The 27,526-nt window shown below is 41.5% G+C and overlaps 1 protein-coding gene across 1 annotated transcript in view; it reads left to right on the plus strand.

The window, feature by feature from the left end:
- The window catches only part of CDH13 (cadherin 13), a 579,181-nt gene that overhangs the window by 387,152 nt on the left and 164,503 nt on the right, over positions 1-27,526 (plus strand). Inside the window, exon 7 of the mRNA XM_069966164.1 lies at positions 665-843. Within this exon, the coding sequence (XP_069822265.1) occupies positions 665-843 (179 nt within the window). The remainder of the gene's footprint in view (positions 1-664; positions 844-27,526) is intronic.

Here is a 27,526-nt window from a genome sequence, read left to right on the forward strand (position 1 = left end):
TAATATCCTGTCTGTTTTTAAGATGTAGTATAATGCACTGTGTCTCCAACTAATGAGACACAGTGTACTGTGCTCCTTTAAGATATAATGGACTGGGCCCCCTCAATATGATATAATGTACTAAGCCCCTTAGGATATAATGGACTCTACCAATTGGATATAACAGGCTGTGCCCCCATAAGATATAATGGACCCTCCCCCAAAACACATGTAATAGACTATGCCCCCCCCCCCAGACATATAATGTACCGTGGCCCCTTTGCAGTATTTTATACTCACCTGTGACACTCCCTCCACTGTCCTCTGCTGACATCGCTCTGGCATCTGCTCATCAGGTCTGGCTCTTAGGAAGGATAGAGGCAGCATGATAGGGGACCTCTACTCCCTCTGCACTGCACCATAGATAACATGCCATAAGCACAAAGGGGAGGGAGGTTATGTCCAATTGTCTAAAAAATATATTTTTGGAGTAGATGGAGGGCAGAAAAAAGGGACTGGCCTGGATATGAAGGCATGAACCTGCCCCTGAAATAGGCTTCATTTTTATTTGTGGTCTTTTCTAATCTATGGATTGGGTCAACAAGATATTTTTGTATAACTTTTACTACAAGATTTAAATATTTAATTAAAAAAAATACATAGATTTTCTTTTTGCTACTTTCAGGAACTATAGTAATGAACATGCTCGCATTCGATGCCGATGACCCCACAACAGATAATGCTGTCCTTCGCTACAACATCCTCAAGCAGACGCCTGATAAACCGTCACCGAACATGTTCTACATAGACCCAGAAAAGGGTGACATTGTCACGGTGGTGTCTCCAGCTCTGCTAGATCGTGAAGTGAGTAACATATTTATTGACTAATAAATTATTGTCTAAAATTTGCCTTACAAATGAGTGAGGCGAAAACATGGCATTATTATCATCAGGTATTCACTCTGAGAGATTGATGGTGTAATTGCATTAATTAAGATTTCTATTAAGATGAATTTGTGTATCCGCAACTACCGGCATCTATTAATGAAATCAGTCAAATAGCAAAATGGATCTGATTTACTTAAACTTGATGCCGTAAATTACTGTCAGGATTGGTTATGAGAGATAGTGAGGACAATCCAGTTGTACAGAAGTTGTTATGGTTGGCGTTCTTTCTTCTGTGGTCATTTCCTGTCATGTGAATGTGTATCATCCCGTTATTATATGGCTTCTATAGTATGGAACCCAATTATGAAAGTGTTTTTTTCCCAGAAACATCTCAGTACTTATCTATGGGCGGTGTCGGCATCTTGCGGCTCAGCCCCACTGACTTGGATGCTGCAATATCAGACACATCCTATGGACAAATATGGCGCTGTATGCAGAAAAATCCAGATTCTGTTTTTCAGACCTGGATAACATTTTGATCTTCCTTATTAGCGCTTTTAAGTAGACCTACCAGGAATCTGGATTTTAAGAAATTTTCATATATATTGTACTGTTATTACAGATTTCAAGTGAGGAATCCTCACCGCAAATCCACAGTGAATCTGCCATATCTGAGCATAGCCTAAAGGCCCTATTCCATAGATCGATTATTGGCCGTATTCGTCCGCTATCGGCCAATACGGCCGATAATCGTCCTGTGAAAAAGAAGGGAACAATCAGCCGACAACGTTTATGTCGGTTGATCGTTGCACCGTTTGTCTTTCAAACATGTTGAAAGACAAATGACTCATACAGCAACGATCTTCTGCTGTTGCTCTGCGAAATAGGAGTGGCGGCAGCAGACCGCTGCTGTATTCTATGGGCTGCCCGGACGATCTAGCGATCACCTGGGCAGCCCCCCGCGCCTCACTGCGGCCAACCCCCTGGACTCACCCGCTCGCTGCCGCCACGTGGAATAGAGGCGGCAGCGAGCGGTGAACGAGGAGCAAACAAGAGCAAATAGCGCTCGATTGCTTCTCTCAGTCAGCCCGTGGAATAGGGCCTTAAGAGTGTCTGCCCTGGGGCTTTTTGCCAAGCTACTCTAGATTTACATTAGCTCCTACATCTGGATGAAGGGATCTGTGTGCCATATAGGCTGTGCTATTTTGTCTTTAAATCAGTAATATTAGCACATTTCCCTTTATATAAAGTAAAATCCTCTTCTTGTTGTTACACGACTTTTGCCGTTTTCTTCTGCTTGATTCACGTTTATTTCCTTGGAGAGTAAACAGAAGAAGAAACATTTGGTAACACATTATTTCATGCTCTGTTGTTTCGAATAGCAGATGAAAGCCTCGCATTCCTAATTTTTATTGAAAGTTTTAGACAAAGCATCAGCCGCACACAGGTATCTATGAATATTCATCTGTCAAAGCAAAGACCTTGAGGCCTACAAATATATGTCTGGTGCTAATAAACTATTATGTACATAGCATTTACTGTTAACAGTCCCCAAACTACTATAGGCCTGGTGCCCAGCAATGTTTATGAGACAGCTTTTATTAGTGAATGGTCTGGAGACCATAAACTATTATAGACAAATGGTCTCATGCCCACAAACTGTTATGAAATAATCGCTGATCCAGATACACTAGCTTGACAAAGGTCTTGGGGCACATTACAGCCAAAGCTTTTAGGACATCCCATTCTAAATCCATCCAGGCATTCATATCACCCCCTCCCCTTGCATTTACAACAGCTTCTACTTTTAGACACTGGTATTTGACAAGAGGGCCTGGTTCACAATTTCCATTCTGGTTCATCCAATGGTGTTTGCTAAGGTTTGAGGTCAGGGCTCTGTGCGGACCAGTCAATTGCTTCTGCACCCAACTCACCTTACCATGCCTTTACAGACCTTGCCATGTGCACTCAGCAGAGATATGCTGGAATGGAAAAGGGCCTTCCCCAAATTGTTCTGACAACGTTTACAGCACGCAACTGTCCGTGTCATGTTATGCTGAAACATGAAGATTTCCCTTCACTGGAGCACAGAGGCCTAGGCCTTTCCCTGAAAGGCTAACCCATAGCATTATCCCGCCTCCACCAAACTTTATAGTTAGCACAGTGCAGTCAGGTAGGTAATGTTCTCCTGGCATTCACTGAACCTAGACTCATCCATTAGACTGTGAGATAGAGAAGTTTGATTTGGCACCCCACAGAATGTTTCTACTGCTCCAGAATCCAGTGGGGACGTACTTTACACTCCTTCATCCAACATTTGGCATTGTGCTTGGTGATTTAAGGTTTGCGTGCAGCTGCTCGCAAATGGAGACCCATGCCATAAAACTTTGGTGTCCATTTTTGTGCTGATTTATATATGTATATCTTTTTTTTATTTTTACAAGGAATAAATGACAAGTTTATTACACGTCATGTACTTTAATATCAACGTTTTGTTTGTGCTAATAAAATAATGTGAGGTTGATAATGTAATGTCTGCTGGTCTTGTCCCCCTTCACGGCTAGAAAAACAGTTACAATTTGACAATTAACTGTCTTTTGAGGAAATGATTTAAAAGAGTTGTCAGTCATTAGCAAAATTTTCCTATATAGCTTCAGTCTTATAGAAAGTAACAAACCTAAAGTAATAATCCTCTGCTTAGTTATCCACACTCCTCCGGAGAGAGTGAGGTAAACTTAAGATGTTTATTATTTTGTATATGATTGCAGCTTCATAGGAAATATTTGCTAACTCTGGACTACCCCTTTAAGCCAGTATATCTCTTCTGTGTGCTTTATTTGGCCAATAGTCAACCTACTCTTCTCCTTCCAAACCACTTAGGGTTTAATATCTCCCCTGAGGAAATTAAGGGTGATCCCTTAAGGGCATTCATTTGGAATGAAGGAAATCATGGAACCTCAGGGGTTATGTGTGCATTAATATCAGTGTTTTTTTTTTTTTATGCAAGAACATGTTCAACATTTCAAATGTCACAGTACAGGATTGTCTCCACTGGTCCTCTCACATTTCTCCAGGTTGGCACAGTTACAAGGGGAAAAGTGCACTAATGGTGGTAGTAATATATCCCTTAGGACACCCTATGCTGTACTATATCTGGGACCAGCAAAGTGGGGTGCCCTTGATGTTGGAAGTGCAAAGAACTAACCAGACATAGGTATGTGGAAAAATGTTAGTCTTTTACTGGATAAACTTAGCAGAAAATCTTCCACAGCAATGGGAGGTAAAGCAGTTCAATAACTGGAGTGAAAATACACTGACAAAGAGTAGAAGAATGTGTGCAGTGTTTTGGATAGTCTATTGACTCTTCTTTAGTCTGTGTAGGCACTGTATTGTGTAGTCTTCACTGACAAAACCTTTAGGGTACTATTACACGGAAAGATAATCGGCCGAATCGGCCCGATTCGGCCGATTATCACTCCATGTAATAAATGCAACGATAAGCCGATGACAACGATCATCGGCTGATCGTTCATATAGGTTTGGACCTATTTTTATCGGGCGCCGACCACGCACCGCTACGTGTAATAGCGGTGCGCCCTCCGGCGACTGACTATATACAATACCTATCCACGTTCCAGGGCTGCTGCTGCGGTCTTCTTCTCCCCGGGTCATGCATGCTCTAGCTTTAGAGTGGCCTGTCAGCTGACTGGCCGCCCAGCCAATCACAGGCCGCGGCGGTCCCGGCCTGTGATTGGCTGAGCAGGACTCGTGGAGAAGAAGACCGGAGCAGCAGCCCTGGAACGTGGATAGGTATTGTATGTAGTTAAGGAAGGGCGGCAAGGACATCAGTAATGATGTCCCTGCAGCCCTTGTTTAACAATTATCGGGCCATGTAATAGGTCCAGTAAACGAGCGACGATCTAGCAGATCGCTGCTCGTTTACAGGTATTATCGGGCCCCCATCGGCCCGTGTAATGCCACCCTTTCTGATTGGCTCCTATTGGGTACACATGTAATTTGCAAGTACTGCAGGACCACCTGAAGCCCTTGTAAGGGTGGTATTACACGGGCCAATGGGGGCCCGATAATACCTGTAAACGAGCAGCGATCTTCTAGATCGTCGCTTGTTTACTGGTCCTATTACACGGCCCGATAATCGTTTAACAAGGGCTGCATGGACATTGTTACTGATCTCCTTGCAGCCCTTGTTTAAACTACATACATTACCTATCCACGTTCCAGGGCTGCTACTGCAGTCTGCTTCTCCACAGGTCCTGTGCGCTCTAGCTTCAGAGTGGCTTGTCAGCTGACAGGCCGCTCAGCCAATCACAGGCCGGGACCGCCGCGGCCTGTGATTGGTCGGGCGGCCTGTCAGCTGACAGGCCGCTCTGAAGCTAGAGCGAGTGGGATCCAGGGAGAAGACCGCAGGAGCAGCCCTGGAACGTGGATAGGAAATGTATATCGTCAGTCGCCGTGGCCGCACGCGGTCGGCGCCCGAAGAAAATAGGTCAGAACCTATATCAACGATCAGTCGATGATCGTTGTCATCGGCTGATCGTTGTATTTATTACATGGAGCGATAATTGGCCGAATCGGGCAAATTTGCCCGATCGTTCCGTGTAATAGTACCCTAAGTCCTATCCTTATGATGTTATTTGAATCTTCTAGGTGTCTTGCTAGATTGGTGACAAGAGGCATCCTGTCTTGTTTTCCTTTTGTAAAAGGAATGGTTTCTGGAGAAAAAAATAATAAAACGGGTGTGAATCAGAGCTATTGGGCTTTATAGAGCCAATCTGGGAAGGTCCTGAAAATACCATTGAAGCCAAACTCACCCTGCACCATTTCCAACCAGTCCCATTTGACATTATCAAATGCTTTCTTATTATCCGAGGATAGTAGTGTTGTTCTGATTTTATTGCTAGATGATGTATAAAGCTTTCCAGTTATTGGCCCAGATTTATCTAGCTGTCTGAAGCTCACACTGTCTTTTTTTCCCACAGCAACAAATCACAGATTAATTTTCATATCTCAATGAGTAAAATGGAACAAGAACTGTGATTGGTCACTGTGAGAAATAAACAGACAGTGTGAGCTCCAGACAGCATAATACTGGGTTCACACTACGTATATTTCAGTCAGTATTGTGGTCCTCATATTGCAACCAAAACCAGGAGTGGATTGATAACACAGAAAGGCTCTGTTCACACAATGTTGAAATTGAGTGGATGGCCACCATTTAATGGCAAATATTTGCTGTTATTATAAAACAACAGCTGTTATATTGAAATAATGTCAGTTATTTACTGTTATATGGCGGCCATCCACTCAATTTCACATTGTGTGAACAGAACCTTTCTGTGTTTTTAATCCACTCCTGGTTTTGGTTGCAATATGAGGACCACAATACTGACTGAAATATACGTAGTGTGAACCCAGCCTAATACTGTAAATCTGGGCCATTGAGTTAGCAGAGTGTTGGCAATTTCTTGCACTATGCGCCTCAGCTTTTGGAGACCCCACTCTGTAACCTTATGTGGTTTGCCACTTTGTGACTAAGTTGCTGTGGTTAATAAACTCCACTTCAAAGTAAAGCACCACTCACAGATGCAGTTAAACAAGAACAGGGCTATACCGCGTGACATGTGCAAGCCTGCCAGTGATCTTTTTGCACATCCCTCCTCGCTTTCTCAATCCTTCTACTCGATTCTTCATTTCGTCCTGTTCTTATGCGAGATTTAAAATAAAGGAAGAAAATTTTTAACCGCATGAGGAGCCGCTTTGTGTTCTATTTTGAAGTGGTTTAAAGAGTTTAAATAGACAGTTATTTGAAGAAAAGCACCACTTATATGGTACGGGTTCTCATAAAGAAGCAGACAGGGGATATAAGGACACTATATTAACCAGTGCAGCTACTTTGGTCTAGCTTTGTGTGACAAGCTGTGGATAATACAAATGTATTGAAAGGGAGGGCACCACTCAATATCTGATAATAGGGTGCTCCTGTGCTAAACTAACAACAATTGTAAAGCAAAATGAAAAGACAAGCACAAATATGCAGCACACCCATGAATGAATAGAATAAATAATGCAATCTTTATTTAAGCACAGAAAGTGAGACTAAAAACAATTAAAAACAAAAACAACCACATAGCAGCATCACAATACGGTGCGCTACCATCTTTGTCTGGATGGTGATGAATAGTCACCAATCTCCTGATAGGGGAATAAGATGTAACATATATACAAATGGGTATGGGTCAACGAGTAAAGATACGACACTCCAGGTATGAAGTAAACAGTGGCCCGACCTCCGGATATATAAAAATGCTACAGCATGGAGATACAAAGAAATATAACCTGCAATGTATGAATGTTCGTTAGACAGAGAGAGAAATTGGCCCTACGCGTTACGTTGCACTATGCAACTTCGTCAGGAGCACAGCCTCAGTGGTGGACACTGGGGGGTGGGGCATGGTCACATGCTCCTCCATGTCAGCCATCTTATGGAAAGAAACACCACAGAGCAGGACAACAGAGCCTAGAGCAGGGGGGCTGATTTTAGCTCTATGAGGTACACAGGGAGCTGCTGTCAGTAAGTGCAGTGAATACAGTTACTAATACTGGACACTGAGCAATTTTACTATAAAGTGGCTAACCCCCCTGGTGGTATACCAATAAGTTTATCAATATAATGTAACACTTGGGGCCATCCAGTAGAGCTTGGGGTTATTGATTATGTAGAAACTTGACATAAGTAATGTTATTAAGTAATAAGCAAAGTTATTTAGCCTTGGCTGCCAAAGCAGGATACCCTTGGGAAACTTTATTGTAGTGTGGGTCCATTTCCCTACATGGACCCTGTACCATCAAAGCTGTATATTGCCTCCAGTAACAGAAGTCATCAAATGTGCCAGCAAATGATTTGTCTGCTCTCTATAAAGCCTTTAATTCTGAAAAGCATTGATGGCCTAGGATCAGAGACTTTACCAGTATGATCATTTCATATGGATGTGTGACAAATTCAAAAAATATTTTAACTGGAATTCCTTTAAATTTAGCAGTATATACAAGTCCAACATGAATGCTTCTTTAAAACAGCAGTGCCATCTACTTGACTGATAAAGCACCAGTCTAGTCTTCAGTTATAATTATATCGCCAAGCCACGTACAATGTAGATTTGTATATTATGCAGAATGTTGTTGGCCCGCCTAGCGGCCTATCTTAGGGAGCCAAGGGCTGATAAGCTTCTAATGGAAGGAAATTAACATTTATGCAAATAAAAGACTTTCCGCTGGCTCTGTGAAGTTGTCCTGAAGGGGGCGACCTGTGGTCCTTACTAATTAGACCCCAGCAGTACGTTTGCATGTTAAACACCAACCTACCGACGTGTTGAGCAGATACAAGGCTTGGGGGCCTTCCCTGAAGAGCTTGGAGCTGAAATTCATTTTCCACCTTAGAACTATATTGTTCTTTGTAGATAAAAATTTCCATCCCAGCAGGCAACTGAAATGAAATACAAACGGCCGGATTGTTTCAGTTCCCCGCCCTGACGGATGGACAGAATAACTCTAGTTCTGTTTCATTTATCTTTTTGTGTTGTAATAAGCATCTTTAAGCAGTCAATACACTTATTACTTTACTCCATCTATATGCAAATGTTAAACCCCCGCACCTTCTCCTTTTTTAATGAAAAGATATTAATCTTTACAGTGAGCGATCTCACATTTTATACATGCATTTTAACTTTGAAATATTCATATTTACAGGGATGGCAGAGACTGCAAGAGGAGCACTGGCTTATTTCTTTGCTAGCAAGTTTTTATTGTTAGGACCCCTGTTGAATTCTCTAGAATTATTCTGACTGTTGGCATCAGGTGTCTGCAAGCAAAAGTCTCACATTTGCCCTATAGCTTCAATTTCTAACGTTGTGCCTGATCTGACATATGACAGATCCTAATGACATCCAGGGGACTACATTGACATATAATAGAGGCCACCTGAGTTCTGTTGAGGTTTCCATACTTTGATAACAAGAATAGCAATGCACGTTGAACTATTCCTTTTACCAAAGGTGACAGAACTGCCAAGGAAAGCTCTGTATGGAACCTGGAGTGGCAGTGTGAACATAGTCTTAGTAGTTTACGTAAACTATGGACTAAATGTATTTTGGAGGAAATTAGAGGGACATCTTTTTGGGACAATTTGGCGCTCAGTTAAAGAATACACTGGCCTGTTCCTAATTTTCCCTATATCATTTAATAATACTCAATGGTCATGATAAATTCTTTTGCTTATGACTATGATTGTTTACTGTGGCAGATGGGTATAGTGCATTTTTAAATGTAATCAAGTTTGCCATTACATTATAGTTTCTTTCTGTGATTTTAATGCTCGGAAGATAAAGAGTGTGTCTTAAGTTGGCATCTTGATTCTTGAATGTATATTTAGTTACATGTGTACAGCTGCTCTATACAAAGGGGAACTTATATTTCCTTCAATAAGCAATATCTGCAAGTCACATCAGCCTCAGCTCATGGAGCATTAGGAAGCATTGTGACTTTGGCGTTAGCCTGTTGCATTTTAACACAGAGATCTAGATTTCTAATCCCAACAGCTCACAAAAGATATACAGTAAAGGCTATACGATCTTTACATGTTGGCATGTTGCAACAGGTACAGCAGTTTCCTTTCATACACTTGTATAGAGGGGCAACCTGAAATGTGTGTAGTAGTTGTTTAGTGGTTACTCACTGATATAATGGTGTAAAAGTAATTTGACAGATACAGTTCTTTAGCTCTTGAACGATAGAAAACGTTATTAAACCGAGTTATTTTAAATGTGATAGTTTTAGAAATGAACTGAGCCGAGCAAAGTTGAAAAAGCAAAGTTTTGCTAAATTCATTAACAAAATTAGCAATAAAAAAAAAGAAAGTTTATTCACCTGTTCACGCTTCCCGGGTGCTCTCTTCTATGTCTTCAGTCACACGCTCAGGCAATCACTGACTAAGGGACAACACCATGGACAGTAATTGGCTGAGCGTGCTGTCACTGTCGAGACACAAGAGTGATAGCTTGCTTGCCCAATCACTGGTTGTGGTGCTGTCCGTTCTCAGTGAATTAGTGATTGGCTGAGTGGGTTGTCACTCTCCGCTCAACCAATCACTGACTAACTGAGAATGGACAGTGCCACTGCTGAAGACAGGGAAGAGGTTGTGAAGGGGGGGCCTACAGGTTGTATAGATTTGTTACGTTTTTATATACTTTGTCCATCTGTACATGGTTTCAATAAGCTTATGTACAGCACAACACTTGAATAATGGATGCAATGCTATCTGTAGTTTAGCGGTTCTGTGTGGCAAAGCCTCTAATCACAGTTTTAGATTCTGGCCCTTGGGAAAGGGGTTAAAGTTTCATATAATTTAAGCTTTAGCCATCTAGCCAAGGGTGTTATTTCTCAGTCCATTAGTAGGCCCTAGCATGCAGCACCATTACTTTACACAGCCGTTTACTTTTCACTGTTGGCTTCACTCCAGACTCAACAATACTCAGGTTCTTTGCAGTGTCACTGATGTCACGCTTGTCCCTGGGACTCAATGTTGGCTGCCACAGCTCTCTCACTTTGAAGGGTATCTGTCATGATAAAGCTAGCTTCCAATCTGAGTTTCCGAAAAGGCCTTGTGTATGTTGACGGTGTGAGACTTTACGTGGTCCAGATCTTCTAACATCACTTGCACTTCAATGCACTTCAAGTTAACTGCCCAAAGCCACACGGCATCCAGGGGAACACCTTTTGCTGTCCTGTTGGCAAACCATACAGCAATCACAACAATCATAACATAACATAGACTATAAACAGAGAACAGGTCAGAAATGAAAGCCTGAGATTTCTCCTCTTTTCAAATCCATTCCTGGCTTTGGCTTCAATAATTTGTCTGATAAATCTCTGTGTGTAAAAGGACCCTTAAAAAGGACATGTGCTCAGAGGGGAACTAACCAGGGCCTTCAATTTATAGAATGTATTGTATTATCAAACAGTACAGTACATCAGTACATGAAAACATTAGGCATGGTATACTGGTACTTGTCCCTCTTTACTATTCTCACTTTAGAAGGTGCCACCAATTCACTTACCACCTTTAGCAAAAATGCTAAAATCACAACTGAGTGCTTACCTGTGTTGAATACACATTATTCTCAGTTCTCTACTACAGTAATTTTTTTCTCATCCTGATCACAGTGCATTATCCTTTTGCCTACAATTTCAATCTGATGTCTGCCATCAGCATGAAAATAGTCTTTGTTTCAGCTATATTATCATTTTGCAATGGACTCAGTGTTAATTTTTTTTGCAGCCCTCATTCATTCTGAGTTTTATCTCTGTTTGCCCGTAAGCCAATTAATTATTTTACAGCAAGCCTATTATAACTAGAGACTGACCATAATAGCAGGCATATTACTATCCAATTAATGAGTGGTTGACTACTAGGTTAATGTATCAAGACAGGTTTGTTGTACAGTTGTACAATGAGTAATTTAGGAAACAGTACATAATCATAAAATCCCCATAGCTCCTGGGAAAATAGGACTTTACAAATATAACATTTTCAAAATGTAAAGCACTTAAAGCATGTAAAGCAGCAAAACCAACTTTTAGGGAGTAGGTGCACTTAAGTGGGAACAACCGAATAACTCACCCTGACTTTATGAGGGGGATTTATCAATGGCTGCACCTAATGGAGAGTGAGGAAAAGTCTTCTGACTTTAAAGAAAGAAGTCATATAATTTTTAATGAGGATATACCCTAATGTTAAAAAGAAAAGTTTACATTTAAAGGCTAATTCCATACTGTGTTAGGCTATGTTCACACAACGTATGGTCTGTATAAATCACTGCAATTTGCAAAAACAGCCGTGATTTATACAAACCATATGTTGTCTGTGAATGAATGGAATCCTGGCCGGAGCGTATACTGTGTGTATTTCATCCAGCCACAGGAAAAACTGACATGTTAGTTTTCTAAGGCAGCTATAGCGGCTGCAGAGAACCTGTAAGTTCACACAATGGAGAGTGCGGCTCCTGCCGCACGCTCTATTGTGTGCAGCGGTGAATTGGGATGCGGTAGCACACAGGTGCACACGCATCCAAATTCAGCAGAGGTAAAGATCATCCGGCCGGTACAGCAGTAGCATCCGGGATGATCTTCAGTAACATCGGCCATTCTGTGATCCGGCCGGGTCACAGAACAGCCGGTGTTATACATACTGTGCACCTGGCCTAAAGCAGTATACTCTTGCTGTATTCATCTGGAAAGATCCTGATGCATATGTCACTTGTACCCATAAGCTCCTATTTACACATTCAAACGTGTTCATATTTTTACTGTATGAAATAGTGCAGCAGAGTGTACTATTCCTTACAGGGATATGAACATAGTAAATGTTTTGTGACAGATGCTGCTATGTGTCTATACAGTATGTCCTCCCAATGGAAACCTCAGAAAAATAAGAATACAGTGAAAAAGCAACCTGATACAGGGTTTACACATTCGGTAGTATTTGGTCCTCTTTTTTATTTGTATTTTTAGCCAAAACCAGATGCGGAACCAACAACCATTCTTAGTTTTAGCTAAATATACTGAACAAAGTAGGCCCCAAAATAGCCACCAAATACCAAACAAAAACACTATGGGGAAACCCAACCTTTGTTTCTAAAAAAAACCCCAAAAAAACTATTTAAAACTGAGATAACCATCATCAGCATGCCCCAGGGTTATTACTAGAGATGAGCAAATAGCTCATCCAAGCTCTTGATACTCAACCGAATACCGCATGGTGCTCAAATAAAATTGATAGTCTCCTCCACGCATGTTTGGTGGCTTTATTTAGCCAATAAACATGCGTGGAAAGCTTTGTTGGCTGCTGGCATAGCAGTGATTGGCTGGCTGCATCAGTTGACCTGGCTATACATAGACTTAAGCCCCTATTCCACAGGCCGACTAAGAGGATCAAACGAGCGCTGTAAGCGCTCGTTTGCTCCTCGTTCCCCGCTCACTGCCACTGCCATTACACGCGGCGGCAGCGAGCGGGTGAGTGTGGGAGGGGCCGCAAGGAGGTGGGGGGGGGGGCTGCCCGGGTGATCGCTAGATCGTTCGGGCATCCCATAGAGGATAGTGGTGGTCTGTTGCCGAGCAGCTATTCCACGGAGCGATGGCAGCACATCGCTGCCATCACAGTCACTTGTTTTCCAACATGCTTGAAAGACAAACGACTGCAACGATCAGCCGACATAAACAATGTCGGCTGATTGTTGCCTTCTATTTCATGGGACGACTATCGACCGTAACGTCCAATATCGGGTGAATACGGCTGATAATCGTTCCGTGAAATAGGGCCTTCATGTCTTCAGATGCTTGACTCGATGCTCGACAGTTGCTTGCTGTTAGTTGTCAGTGAGAGCTGCTATAGCAGGGATAGAGGTATTGTAGGCTTAGTGTGGTTAGTCAGGCAGGTAATTAGGTTCACCAATCACCCAACAGTCCTTTTAAGGACTAGTAGTCTGTCAGTGTGACTGATCGAGAGCTAATTCTGTACAAAATACAAATAGTAAACTAGTACAGCATATAGCTATTAATAGTAAATTATATTCACAACAATCCAAAAGTCCTTTTTAGGACCAGTATAAAAAAATCATACAGAATTTTACAGTGAAGCAAGTGTCATAGTGCGTCAGTCTAGTGGTGGTAACTGAGTATACGTTGTTGTATAGTATGTGTATTCTGCTAATAACAGAAAACAAGGGAAAGACTAGTGTTAAGGGATGAGGATACGGGGGTACTGATGATGGTGCGGGCACAAGCCATGGGCCTGGGCGTGTTGAAGCAAAGCCTGCTGCTGAGGGACAACAACACCACGGTATATGCAGGATCTGTGGTTACCAGGGGCGGATTAACTTTACCATAGGCCCCGGGCTGTTCACCAAGCCTGGGCCCACCACCTCATTGTAACTATAGCAACACAAGCCTGATTTGTGCAAAATTGCCATTAAAAAACAGATTTTTTGCAAATCATGGCGGAAGTATAGCCAGGAGACAGTACACCACTGAAAGTATAAGTTTTTGGGTGGTCATGGGCCCCCCAGGAGCTCAGGGCCCCGGGTTGCCGCCTGAAACGCCCCTATTATAATCCACTACTGGTGGTTACCACTCCTAGTGAGCAGGAGCATGCAGTATGAATGCAGAGTAGCGAAAGCAGGTGATGACATAGATGGCGAAAAACGTAGCCAGTCAGTTTGCCACCACATAGTCTGAAATTGTGGTTCAGGAGGCACTGGAGTAAATTGTGTCTACTGATCCCCCAAACGATCACCTTCTGCTGTGTCAGGGTAGTGAGGAGGAGGTCTGACTGGTGAGCCAACTGGACGTTTAAAGGGAATGTACTATCAGACCTGGGCTGAAGCACTGGAGGTGGGCCGACCCACTCCCAGTGGGAGGAAACCTCCGCCCCTCTATGATGCGGTTCCATTGATTTTAATGGAGCTGTGTCATAGAGGGGCAGGGGGTTCCTCCCACTGGGGGTGGGTTGGCCCGCCTCCAGTGCTTCATCCCGGGTCTGATGGTACATTCCTTTTATAAAGGGAAGGGATCTGCAGCAACAACTGCAGCAGTAGTGTGGCCAAAGGAAGAAGGAGGGCCAAGCAGTCCTGCAAATGTTCCCTGGAGCACCTGATCACAGAGGGGAAGGGCTTCTGCCATGTGCCATTATATTGAGGAAAGTGCAGAAGACAAATGATTTATTTTTTGCAAACTGTGCCATGCAAAGATACCACTATTAGGCATTACCTCCATCATCATGAGCCAAAACAAGTCCACAAAGCACTTAATTAGCTGAGATTAAGGTCGTGCTCCTCAATGAGCAACTGTAGGTCACACCACTGCCTCCCACCTTGCACTCGCCCCCTTGCCAACAATTTTTGAGAGGGTCACACCAGGCTTTTACCCACATTTATAAGGAGGGTCACAACAGGCTCTTACCCACAATTTTTTCCCTACTTTAAATTGGACTTTATTTTTAGGTGGGTGTGCAATATTGTCAGCATGTAAAAGTGCTGTAATTCATGGAACTGTGAGTCTTTAATGCCTCCATGCATGCTCTCCCTGCTTTGCCAGCTCTATTTTCGTGGTGTTTTCACCACTTTCTGCTTGAGTCTCCCATTGACTTTAATTGGGGTTCATTACTCGAATGAAGCACATGAGCATTAGAAAACCAAAACCTATTAGAAAACCTATTTTTTTCACAGATAAGCCACCTGAGAGACTGATAGATACATGATGTATCAAAGTAAATCCACATAAAAAAAAACACAACATATGCATGGTACTTACCTGTGACCTGAGAGACTGCATATGGTGGGTGACATCGTTTGCAACAGCCTTACTGATCTGTTAGAATAGAACTACAGAAGATATATGTATGTATGTGCTGTTACCCTTGTGGCTGGATGCAGGTATTGCAACAGCTGGTGGGCTCTGTTGTTTTAGGGTAGCTTTGTCATGGTGGCCAAGAGTGGTGATACCTACCCCCAGACAAACAGGCACCGAGCTTGAAGGGTTAGCACTAGGTGTGGGTGTGTGTGCAGGTGCGGCACAAGTAACATGACTGTGTCCAGCACTTAAACAAGGATTGAATCTTTACTTGCAGAAATGTCAGGGCAATACAAGGAATACAACAACAGAAAAGCTCACAGGTGCTAGTGCAAATAGGAATAATACTTGAGGTAGGCTTAGGTAGAAGTTAAGAGCGAGGATAAGACTGTGTGTACAAAGGGTAGTATAGGGGCCATGTAGGGGCCCTTGTCTAACTAGTGCAGTACTCTGCTGGGATTGTGTTGATACTTGATCCTTTAGATGAAATCCTTGTACTCATGTATACATATGTTTTCTGCATATATGACTGCCCAACCAGCTTGGAGACTGCCAGGTTGGGTAGCATGACTACTAGGTGTCTGCCTCTAGGTGAAGTTAACTCCTCAAGATTCCTCAAGGTAGTCAAGCGTAATCAGTAAGATACTCAGCACTTAGCAACTTTGTCTTACTGGGGATCAGTCCCTCTTCCTTTCCTTTAGGGGGTGACTGTCCTGACTTAGAAGATCCACGGCATAGACAATGGTTGTCCCAATTCACTGTTACCCCACCTCTAAGGGTTTAGTACTTGATACTGGTTGTGTCTCAAAGGAAAAACTGGTCCTCTTTCCTTACTAGAAATAAACTGGCCGCACCGGAAACCCCTATCTTCCTCTATATCTGTGTGACGGGAAAGTAGATAAGGTGTGGAGTGTCAAGTGTTTGCACCTGTGACTGTCTAAACACACACATAGCTAAACCTTTAGAAACACTGCAGCTGTGCACAGGGGACAGTGAGACACCTAGAAATCACGACCCCCAGCTTTTGGTGTGACACCTGACAGAGTAACTTTCTGACGGGCGGTAAAAAGCTTAGTGACACCTGTACTGGGACACTACACATATAGAGTTTGAGCGTGTATGGACAGATATAGTGTAGAGCACAGAATATGTTACAACTACAGCGATCATCTTTTTTGATTCTCTCAGCTGCCATTGCCCATGCTTTTTCCCTAATCAGCACCTGGTTCTATATGAGTTGAACTGAAATAATTGAATGTTAGTGGCTGAATATAACATATTCATTACAATGTGGATAATCATTAAAGTTAGGAAGTCAGACATTTGCACCTGTTCCACAGGCTAAAAGCAATTCATTTCCAGTGCTGTTAAAAGGAAAAATTATTAAGTAGTTCAATTCTATGTCTATCTGTCTGGAATCTCGGCAGCTAACTCATTTTTGTTACTTTGCTGAGCGTTTTTACTTTGTACCTCAACATTTTTCAAATGCAAATTCCTCTAAAGCCTATCTGCATTAGCTACATAATATTCCCCCTAAACAACCTTTTCAGTAGGCATCTTGCCAATGATTTTCTCCCAATTCTGTATTTTTTTTTTTTTTAAACTTAAGGCCCCGTTCACACAGAGCAAGAGGGGAGGAATTCCCCAGCAGAATTGCCAGTTAGCCTCTGTGTCATAAAGACACTTTATGGGAGGCGCGCGCGCTGCATCTCTCGGCGCTGAAGAATGAACATGTTTATTCTTCAGCTCTGAGAGACGCTGATCGATGCGGTAGAGTGTAATTATGACATGGACGCTAGCGGCATTCCGCCCCTCTTGCTTTGTGTGAATGGGGCTTAATCCAGAAACCTAGATACCGTATCTGGTAAAAACGTGGTGAATGTTTGCCCTAGGGAGGGAGCCAAATTAGTCAGTGTAGCATAGCGGCAGTATGCTGAATAGCATCGTTCGGCATTTGATTAGCAGTGATTTATCCATGTTTTCCAGACAACCTTAGAGCTTTGTCCAACTTCAGCAGCCACCGCTAATCAAATGCCGAACGCTCGGGTTCGGATGGACTCGAGCATGCTCGAGGCTCGCTCATCTCTAGCAGTAACCAAATCAATACATGTAGCTATATAACAGCAGCCTCCAAGAAAATGTTGGCATGGAGTATATCTATCTATCAAATTGTATTACAATTAGAGATAAGTGAAGCGGATCTGGCAAAGCAAGATTTGCTGTGAATGGCACTGATAATTTGCCTAATTTTGCAAATCAAATTCACAGCGATTTGTTAACAAAATTTCCTAGACATTGTGGCTAAGATGGTGACTGCACATGTTAGTTTGGGCATGTTAGTTTTGGTGGGAGAAAGGGATTATCCATTTATCCATAAGATTATCCATTATCCATACTTTTGTCGTAGGCTGCCCCTCCCTTGCTCTACTGACTGCTTTATGGCCTATAAACCAGTGGAGTCTCAATGCTGACTTTCAATCACTGACTGTCCTGACATTCCTCCAAAAGATCCTTAGGGTAGAGCGGCTGAGACTCTGGGGGGAGCACTAGGCTTGACAGAAGCTCTCTTGCTGATGGTCCTTCAAAGCCAGACATGACAAGACACAGGGCAGAGGAAACGTCCTCCACTTGGTACAAATTGATGTTGGCACTAATAAATGAGGACCCTTCTAATGAGTGCTGATTCCGAGATTGACTACTGACTGCCGTGGAGCTAGAACTTTGAGGGATCTTTTCCACAATAACAGCCAGGCTAGTATTCACCTGACCACTGGGTCTTACTGGGAGCTGCAACCTTCACCCAAGCCTGTAGGGATTGCGACTACCATGACCCCTGAGTCGTTCCTGAAGGCTTTTAACGATGATGGCTCGTCAGTTGAACTGTTACCAGACTGCAGCTCACATTGGTTCACTCTACGTCTACATTAAAATAAAAATAAAATAAATTGAAATAGAAATTAAATTGACACTTATATTGTTGCCACTTAAACTAATGGGATACAAAGGGTGTACGCAAGGGAAGGTGAAAGGATCATTGAAGGGGGATTGGAAGGTTTAAATGATTAATTTGAAAGTTTATATACAGTATTTTATGCTGCTGTTCGACCAAGGTCCACTGCTGTCCATGGCGGAAATTGAATGATTGAATGGCTGATATATATATATATATATATATATATATATATATATATATATATTTTTTTTTTTTATTTTTTTTTTTTACTTTTTTTTCCAATTTTTCACACTGTAACAACATCTGGTGAAAAAAATCACTACTCTGTAATAGTCCTACTATTGTAGCTACTAGATTGGCTATTTTAATGATATTCATTTTTACAATTATTATCGAATCAGACCCAAAATTTGCGAACCTCACAAAATGTTCGCCTGCTTAGCTTTAATTATATTGTTTGTTGTTATTAATGTTATTTGTGCATCATCCCATAAGATATAAACCCTAGTAGCATGTGATTGGCTTCAATGTCACCTCACCACCAATATCTTTTGCTCACCAATGGATTCTCCAGTACTAGCAATTGCACTATTTTTGTCTATGGAATGATTCTGGTATTACCGTTTATTTTCACTTATATTAACAAGCAAAGAAAGGCAGCAAGTAGGCGTTACAGCTAGAGATGAGCAAACATGCTCGTTCCAGCTCATTATTTGTTCTAATATCGGGGTACTCAAAAGTACGTTTTTATCCTTCCTTTTTTGTACTTTTTATATGCCCTAATAAAGAATCTACTTTGTTGGAAGCTGTGGACTTTCGACGTTCTATTTGTACTCAAAAGTACTTGATACTCAAACTAATACCACGTGGTGCTCAAATAAAATCAATAGTTTTCTCCCTGCATGTTTTGCGGCTTTAATTACACAATAAACATGTGGGGAAGCCATTAGCATATCCTGGTATGCTAAAACAATGTTGGCTGCTGGCATAGCAGTAATTGGCCGGCTTCATCAGGTGACCTAGGTGTATGTAGACCCAGGTCACCTGATGCTCGATTCATTTGTGGTCTGTTAGCTGACATTAAGAGCTTCTGGAGCAGGGTCAGAGCACAAGTAGTGCCTAGATTATATAGTTAGGTAGGCGATTAGGTTCACCAAACAGTCCTTTTAAGGACTTGTCGTGTTAAAAGAAAAAAAATTCAAACATATTCATACATTCATACATATTCTATGAAATATTTTACTGGTATATAACTATTAATAGTCATTAACTATCCAAAACTAGTTTGTCACTGTTACTGACATAAAAAAAGCATTCCTAACAATATACCAGTATTCTACGGAACAGTATACTGGTATATAGCTAGTAATAGTCAGTAATCAACTACTATCCAAAAGTACTTTTTTTAGGACTAGGAAAAAAAATAAGAAAACATCTGCCATAGCAGTATTACATAGTCTAACCAGTGTCATAGTCCGATGGTCTAGTGGTTGTGACCTAGTAAATACCGCTGTATACTGTGCTTTTTTTTTTTTTTGCTGACAGTGGTATACTTACTACCTAAAAAGTTTAAAACAGTTGTTTTTCTGAATAGTGTTTTTCTGAATAGTAGTGAGTGTTAGGGTCCATTTACACAGAAAGATTATCTGACAGATTAGGTGTCAAAGATTTGAAGCCAAAGCCAGGAATGGGTATGAAAAGAGGAGAAATCTCAGGCTCACCTTTATGACCTGATTTCTGTTTAAAGTCTGTTCCTGGCTTTGGCTTTAAATCTTTGTCAGATAATCTGTCAGATAATTTGTCAGTTTCTTGCGGTGCCGCTAGGGATCCCGTCCGGAGTGTATACTTTGAGGGACATTTATTAAGTCCGGCGTTTTCTGTGCCAAACTTAAAAATGTCCCGGCAGCTCTGACACAACTGAGATTTATGTAGAGGTGCACTGCTTCTTCATAATTCCAGTGCGCATCAGTGCGCGCGCCAGAAAACCTACGCCAGCTCAGAGCTGGAGTAGGTTTCCTGATTATTTTATCGGACTCTGAGTCTAATATCATTAAAGTTTCAAAGTGCAAATAAGGGCCAAAAGATTTTTAAAAACCAAAGTGCCAAAAAATAAACACAGGTAAATTATCCCACCAACTTCAATACTCATGGATATATGGCCTAAGACCCCACATGTTCCATCTACAAAGACTTCCTTAGGGATGCGACAGTCCAGTGGTGGTGACTGAATATACGTTGTTTATACTGTGTATAATCTGCTAACAGAAAACATGGGGAAGACTAGTGGAAAAGGACAAAAACGTGGGCATACTGATGAGGGTGAGGGCACAAGCCATGTGCCTGGACATGTTCATACAGAGCCTGCTGCTGAGGGAGAACAAGAACACGACTTATGCAGAATCCCTGAGGGGAAGCAGTGGTGTGGCCAGAAGGAGAAGGCAGGCCATACTAAATGGTCCTGCAAGTGTTCTTCAGAGCACCCACATGCGTCGGGCAAGGTCTTTTGCAATATTTTGAGGAAACAAACATTTTGTCTTTTTTTTTTTTTTAATCCAAACTTATTTTATTGGAAAGGTCAGGTAGACATAAAACGATAAGCATTAAGGAACACGCAGGTCCCCACTGAAAAAATACAATCAATTAAATGTATAAAGTGACCTCATTTTTTGAAATTTTACGCTATAACAAGTTATGGTACATGTACTTAAAGAGAAATACAGAGACCACATGAATTCCTAATGTTCTAAATGATGTTGACCAATTAGAAATAAAATATAACAAATAACATACGAAGATATATGAATGAAGATGAAAGTGTACCACTAGCCCCTGCAATTCACTTTATAGCGATTTGGCTGTAAGATATATAGTAGAGAGAGGAATATTTGTTGGCTCTTTTGTCTTTTTAAAACTGTGCCGCGCGAAGATCAACAGAGGAGCCACTACTATCAGGCTGACCACTACCAGCATGCACCGACACATGTAAGAGAAGCACTCAAGCAGCTGGGATGACGGGCACCCACTTTGCACCCGCCCCTTTCGCCCACAATTTTTGATGACACCAGGATCTTGCCCGCAGAATTTTTTAGAAGGTCACAACAGGGTATCTCCAACAATTTTTAAGAGGGTCACAATAGGCTCTCACTCACAATTTTTAAGAGGGTCACAACAGGCTCTTACACACAATTATAAGGAGGGTTACAAAAAATCTCGCCACACAATTTTTAACAGGGTCTCACTAGGTTCTTGCCCACAATTTTTACGGGCGTTACATCAGGCTCTTACACACAATTCTAAGTAGGGTGACAACAGACTCTCGCCCACAATTTTTAACAGGGTGACACCTGGCTCTTACTAACAATTATAAGCAGGATCACAATAGGCTTTTGCCCACAATTTTTAACAGGGTCACCACCAGGCTCTCTTCTCCAATTTTAAGGAGGGTGCTTAACTACTATTATAAGGAGCTTACCCTAAATTATAAAGATGATCACAACAGGCACTTGCCTAAAATTTTTATGGGAGTCACCACCAGGCTCTCACACAATTTATTTTACAGCGTATGCATGAGGCCCTCCTTTTTATGTAATTAAGGGTGTATGGGATTCCCTCTTACCTTTAAATTTTTGGCATCCCTTACACTTGGAATCGTAGACTCATCAAGCCAATGCACCATCTCCTGTAAATTTAGATTTTATGAAATTATTCTCTGCATTACGTTTCATTTCCTATTTGTGGTTCTAAATCCATACAGAAAAAGTTTAATTCTAACAATTTATAATCTGTAATCATTGCTGTTCTTCCAATCAAAGCTGTTTTATAGTGTCTGCATGTGGTCAGTATAGGCCATACTTCCATCTGAACACACTCGGTGGGATTCCAAGATTTGTACTTCTTCCTCCCACTCACAGTTCTCAAAATATGTCTCATTATGATTGCATTCAGTATTTTTTATTTTCAGCTTGATTAAATTACCTTTTATATTTTGTAGTTGTTGGCAGTATACTGCTGAATTAAATGTTACATTGTTACCAAGAAGCTTAATATGACTGGAGCATAATAAAGTATTAATGAAAGGATGTCTGAAGAACTATGCACTTGATCTCTTTTTAAAAGTTTGAGTAATATCCTGTGGAGCTCTAAAAAAAATTCACATATGTCAGACCATAAGTAAAGAACATCTTCCAAACAGTACCACACCTGCCTATGGGGTTTGTGTGGTATTTCTGCTCAGCTCCATTCACTGTACTTGTATCAAGCCATGAAAAAGTGTGGTCCAATTTTTGGAGTAAAGTAACCATAGGTATCTAAGACTATATTCACACAATGTAACAATAAGGGCAAATGACGATGTTGCAAAACTATGCATGTTATTAATGATCATGATCAGACGTTATTTGCCATTATTTGTACATTGTGGGAACATAGCTTAAGGCTGATTCTGTATAGAGCATGGATGTCTGGCTTAGGGCCGTGTGACACAGCTCGATATGTCAGATAACCAAGGGCCAATCTGCTTACAGAGCCTATTACATGGCTGGACTATAGTTAACAATGTCTGTGCAGCCCTAGCTTTATATAATAAATAATAAATATAAATACTTACCTGCCCACGCTCCCTGGTGTCCTCCTGCCTCTTCCCAGCTGACCAAAGCCGCCGCATACAATAAGCTCCTCAGATGGTCAAACCAAAGGTCCATAGTAATGTTCAAAATGGCTGCATTATCTGATTTACAGTCGGTCAATAAAAAGGAAACAGAACTGCACTACTCTTATATTAGCTTCCCTCCTAGAAATAACCCCCTTACATCCAATGAATGTTGAGTACGTATTTGCCAGCCAAGTATCCTAGATTCAATGGACCCTAATACATAGTAAAGACCTTTCAGTGGCCTTTTTAAATTGCTTTAATGACTGTAGCACTCAAAGGAGAAGAAGAATATATAGGAAGTGGTCTACATGTTTACCTCAGAAAATTTTCAAGCATTTATCTAATTTTACAGGGCAGCCCTGTTTTACTACCCACTACAGGCATATTACTTTCTTACATATGATGTATGATTGTAAATCATTTTCTAGTTATTCATGCTCTCTGTAATAGCTATTCTACGTTGTTTGTATCAGACATCATGTATAATGTATATATTCATGTTGAAAAATGTATTTTGTTTATTATCGGCATATTCTAAAGACAACCAAGAAACAGAAGATCCTATTAGGTATTATGCTGCATTTAAACTATATTGACAAAAACTTTTATTACTTAAAGGGTTACTCCTTCTGGGACACGTTTTTTCTAACAATTGCCGGGGTGGGATGTATGTAAATAATTACATCTACTTACCTCCCTGGCTTCAGCACTGGGGCCTGCATTGAGCTGCTCCGGTCCCCGTTTTCCGGCGACTTCATGATCTGAGATGGGGCTTGAGATGTAAAGTTGGTAGGCCCCCTCAGCCATAGAGCAGCTGTATTGAAGTCCTGCCTCTGCTGCTGAATAGCTGAGCAGGCCTGAAACATTACTGTCTTATCTTCCTTGGAGTAACTCCCATGCGTGGCTTTTAATATTCTACAATGTTGCTGCTGAATGGCTGAGCAGGCCTTAAATGTCACGTCTTATCACTGTCATTTATCTTCCTTGGAGAAACCCCCATGCGTGGCCCCCATTTCAGAGCTCCAGGGGTTATGCATCGAGCAAGATGAATATCTAAAGTAATTTATTCCATTAAAATGTGGCTCTTCTGTGGACAGTTTAAAATGACAACCTATGAAAATAAAGGGAATAACAGATATAAGTAAGAACATTCTGCAGAACGTCCAAAGGTACAGGAATCAGCATTTCTGGGAGCTCGAGAATTGGAGCAGTTTTGCACAGAAAATTCAAAGAAAATTTTCCGTCTCCTTTCACCAGAAACTGTTTTTGTCAAAAGACCCATCTACATGGACAGACTATCAGGATTTTAACAAAGCTGTCACCATTGTCGCTTCGTTGGCTGTTTTTAACTATAGGGCAGAACGTGGTGTCGCTTTGATACAAGACTTTAACAAGACAGGAAGAGGAGAAGAACAGCTCCAATTTTTAGTACAAGTTGTCAGCGAACAGAAATTTCTTGACTCCAAAAACTCAACGGGCTTGACAATGATGGACTTATCAGACCAGTGTTAATGACTGACAAGTGGTTTGATGTCTTTGAAGAATAAATGAACTGTAAAATTACAATGGTTTTCTTCTTTTTTATTTTTTAACTAAAAATCAAATAAACGTTAGTTTTTAAATGACTATCCCAAAAATCAGTGCGACTATATATACATATACTGTATATAGTATGTAAGTAAGTCAATTTGAGTACAAAGCCAATATAAAAACATAGAAACATAGAAGATTGTCTGCAGAAAAAGACCACTTGGTCCATCTAGTCTGCCCCTTTTAGTATTTAATTTCTTATTATCTTTGGATAGATACTGTATATGTTTATGTTTTTAGGAATCTGTAAGCTCCCGGGCCCTACCTAAGGTGCTGACAGTATGCTGTAGCTGGCAGTCCCCTGGTGAGCATGGTGCCTTTTGGTAATTTGTCTTTGCAGTGGATTATGTACAATCTCAGGTCTCCTACTGTAATGAAGTGTCAAAGAGAAGTCGTTTGTGCCACACTCTGGCACTCATCACCACTGCTTCCTTTTCCATCTTCTTCATGAATTATCAATGCTGCCCAGGCTCCTGCTCTCTTAGCTGTCAGCCAGTGACTCTGATTCCAGATCAGTCCTCTGTAGGCTGAAAGAAACACTCAGATATAGCCAAATTTCTGAACCCAAATGTGTTGGAGCTGTGGTCTAGGGGGTAAATCACCTCTCTAGAGACCTGCCAGCAGTCCATTTTCTGGTTCAAATCCCCTGATGGAAATGAAAAAGAGGACTTTATTTTTTTGCCCTCCTTATTGTATCATTTTTAAGGCTATGTTCACATGCCGTATTGTTGCTCAGTATTTTGCAACCAAAACCATGAGTGGACTGAAAACACAGAAATGCTATGTTCAAACACTGGTATTTTAAAACAACGGCCATTATTTGCCATTAAAATAGCCATCTGCTCGATTTCAACAGTGTTTGAACTAGGCTTTCTGGGGGAGATTTATCAAACTGGTGTCAAGTAAAATTGCTTAAGTTGCCCCTAGCAACCAATCAGATTTCACTTTTCTTTCCTCACAGATTCTTTAGAAAATAAAAGATGGAATCTGATTAGTTGCTAGGGGCAACTGAGCCAATTTTACTTTACACCAGTTTGATACAGCTACCCCTCTGTTTTTAATCCACTCCTGGTTTTGGTTGCATAATACTGAGCAAAATACTGTGTGTGAACGTAGCTTTAAAAATTATACAATAGGAAGAAAAAAAATAAAGACCTCTATTTAACTTCCATGAGGGGATTTAAACCAGAGAATGAACTGCTGACAGGTCTTTAGACAGATGAGTTACCCCCTAGACCACAGCTCCAACACATTTGGGTTGAGAGATTCAACCATACCTGAATGTTTCTTTCAGACATAAACAGCGGAGGACTGATCTGCAGAGGACTGATCTGCAGAGGACTGATCTACAGAGGACTGATCTGCAATCAGAGACACTGGCTGACAGCTGAGCGAGCAGGAGGCCAGGCAGCATTGATTATTCATGAAGAGTAGAGAGAAGGAAGGAGTGGTCAGGAGTGCTAGAGTGTGGCACAAACAACTCCTTGACTCTTCATTACAGCAGGAGATGAGAGATTGTACATAACCCACTGCACAGAAAATTACCAAAAGGTACCATACTCACTAGGGGACTGCCAGCTACAGCACACTGCCCGCACCTTAGGTAGGGCCCGGGAGCTGACAGATTCCCTTTCAATTCTGTTATTGTAGATTTACTAACCCAATCTGCTGGAAGTTTGTTCCAAGCATCTACTACTCTTTCAGTAAAGTAATATTGTATAAATGTGATCTGCCTATTCCAAAGAAGTAGAGATATAGCAGCGGCAACTCACCAAATAGTGATCAAGGTTGCTTTATTTTCAGGTCAGGTGCAGACATAAAAACGCATTCCACAGAAAAGAACAGGAGCTATGATCGTTTCACACAATCAGTGCATCATCTTGGTGATCCAAATGATGCACTGATTGTGTGAAACGATTGTAGCTCCTGACCTGAAAAAAAAACAACCTTGATCACTATTTGGTGAGTTGTCGCTGCTGTATGTCTACTTCTTTGGGATTGAATATTGTTACTGAAGGCTGAGCACAACCTGTGACTACGACCACTGTCACGTCCTGTGCTGAAACTGCAGACACTATATAATGTGGTGTGGAGTGCCCACTACGTGAGCACTCACTAAAGTTTTCCTTTGCAAATATGTATAAGTAACGCTGGTGCTTTGCACACTGTGTGACCACGTCCCAAAACCAAGCCGCCAACTTGGTACTAAGTCCAGCAATAAATAAAGTGATGGGACAGAAACAACTTCAAGTTGCAAAAAGGCTTGTTTCTTTATATTGAATATACTTGTAACAATACAGATAGCAACAAATCCTTCACAAATATAAAACGAAAAGAACGTCACCACAGTGTGTTGGACAGACGCCAGATGATCTTCACACCACGCTTAGGTGCTGGGCAAGTCTCTGTCCTTCGAGGCTCTGACCCTCTGGGGAACGATGATGTCGATACGTACGCTAAGTACTTAATGCTAAGTGTTCCTTTAGCAGCACATCAAGAAGAAGAGAACAGAAGCAACCTTCTCATATCATTCCTGATTAGAGATGAGCACAATGAATCCTGTATTCACAGCCAATTTTGCAAACATTTATTGGTTGAACAAAGTGAACTTTGTTGAATTTGTAAACAAAAATGGTTTATTTACCTGTCCAAGCTCCCCTGGTGTTCTCTTCCATGTCTTAAGCTGCACACTCCATTGGCACTGTGCTCCAGTAACGTGGCCAGTAATTGGCTGAGCTGGCTGTCACTCTCGAGACACAAGAGTGACAGGACAGCCAATCATTGACTGACTAAGAAGAGCCAGCACTGTGGGCAGTCATTGGCCGAGCGGGCTATCACTCTCTGAGCATGTAGCTGAAGACACAGAAGAGAACACCCGGAGACTGTAGATAAGTATGCATTGATTTGTTATGTTCAGTGCATGAGGTTCACAAATTTTGCTGTAAAAATTTGTTTATGTTGCAAACTGAATTTTTCAATGTTTCACTCATCTCTATTCCTGATAGCTACCGGAACTAAAAAGATTCCATGACTGTTTCATGAAC

Source organism: Dendropsophus ebraccatus, chromosome 4, assembly GCF_027789765.1.
Source record: "Dendropsophus ebraccatus isolate aDenEbr1 chromosome 4, aDenEbr1.pat, whole genome shotgun sequence".
In the NCBI taxonomy this organism is placed as follows: domain Eukaryota; kingdom Metazoa; phylum Chordata; class Amphibia; order Anura; family Hylidae; genus Dendropsophus; species Dendropsophus ebraccatus.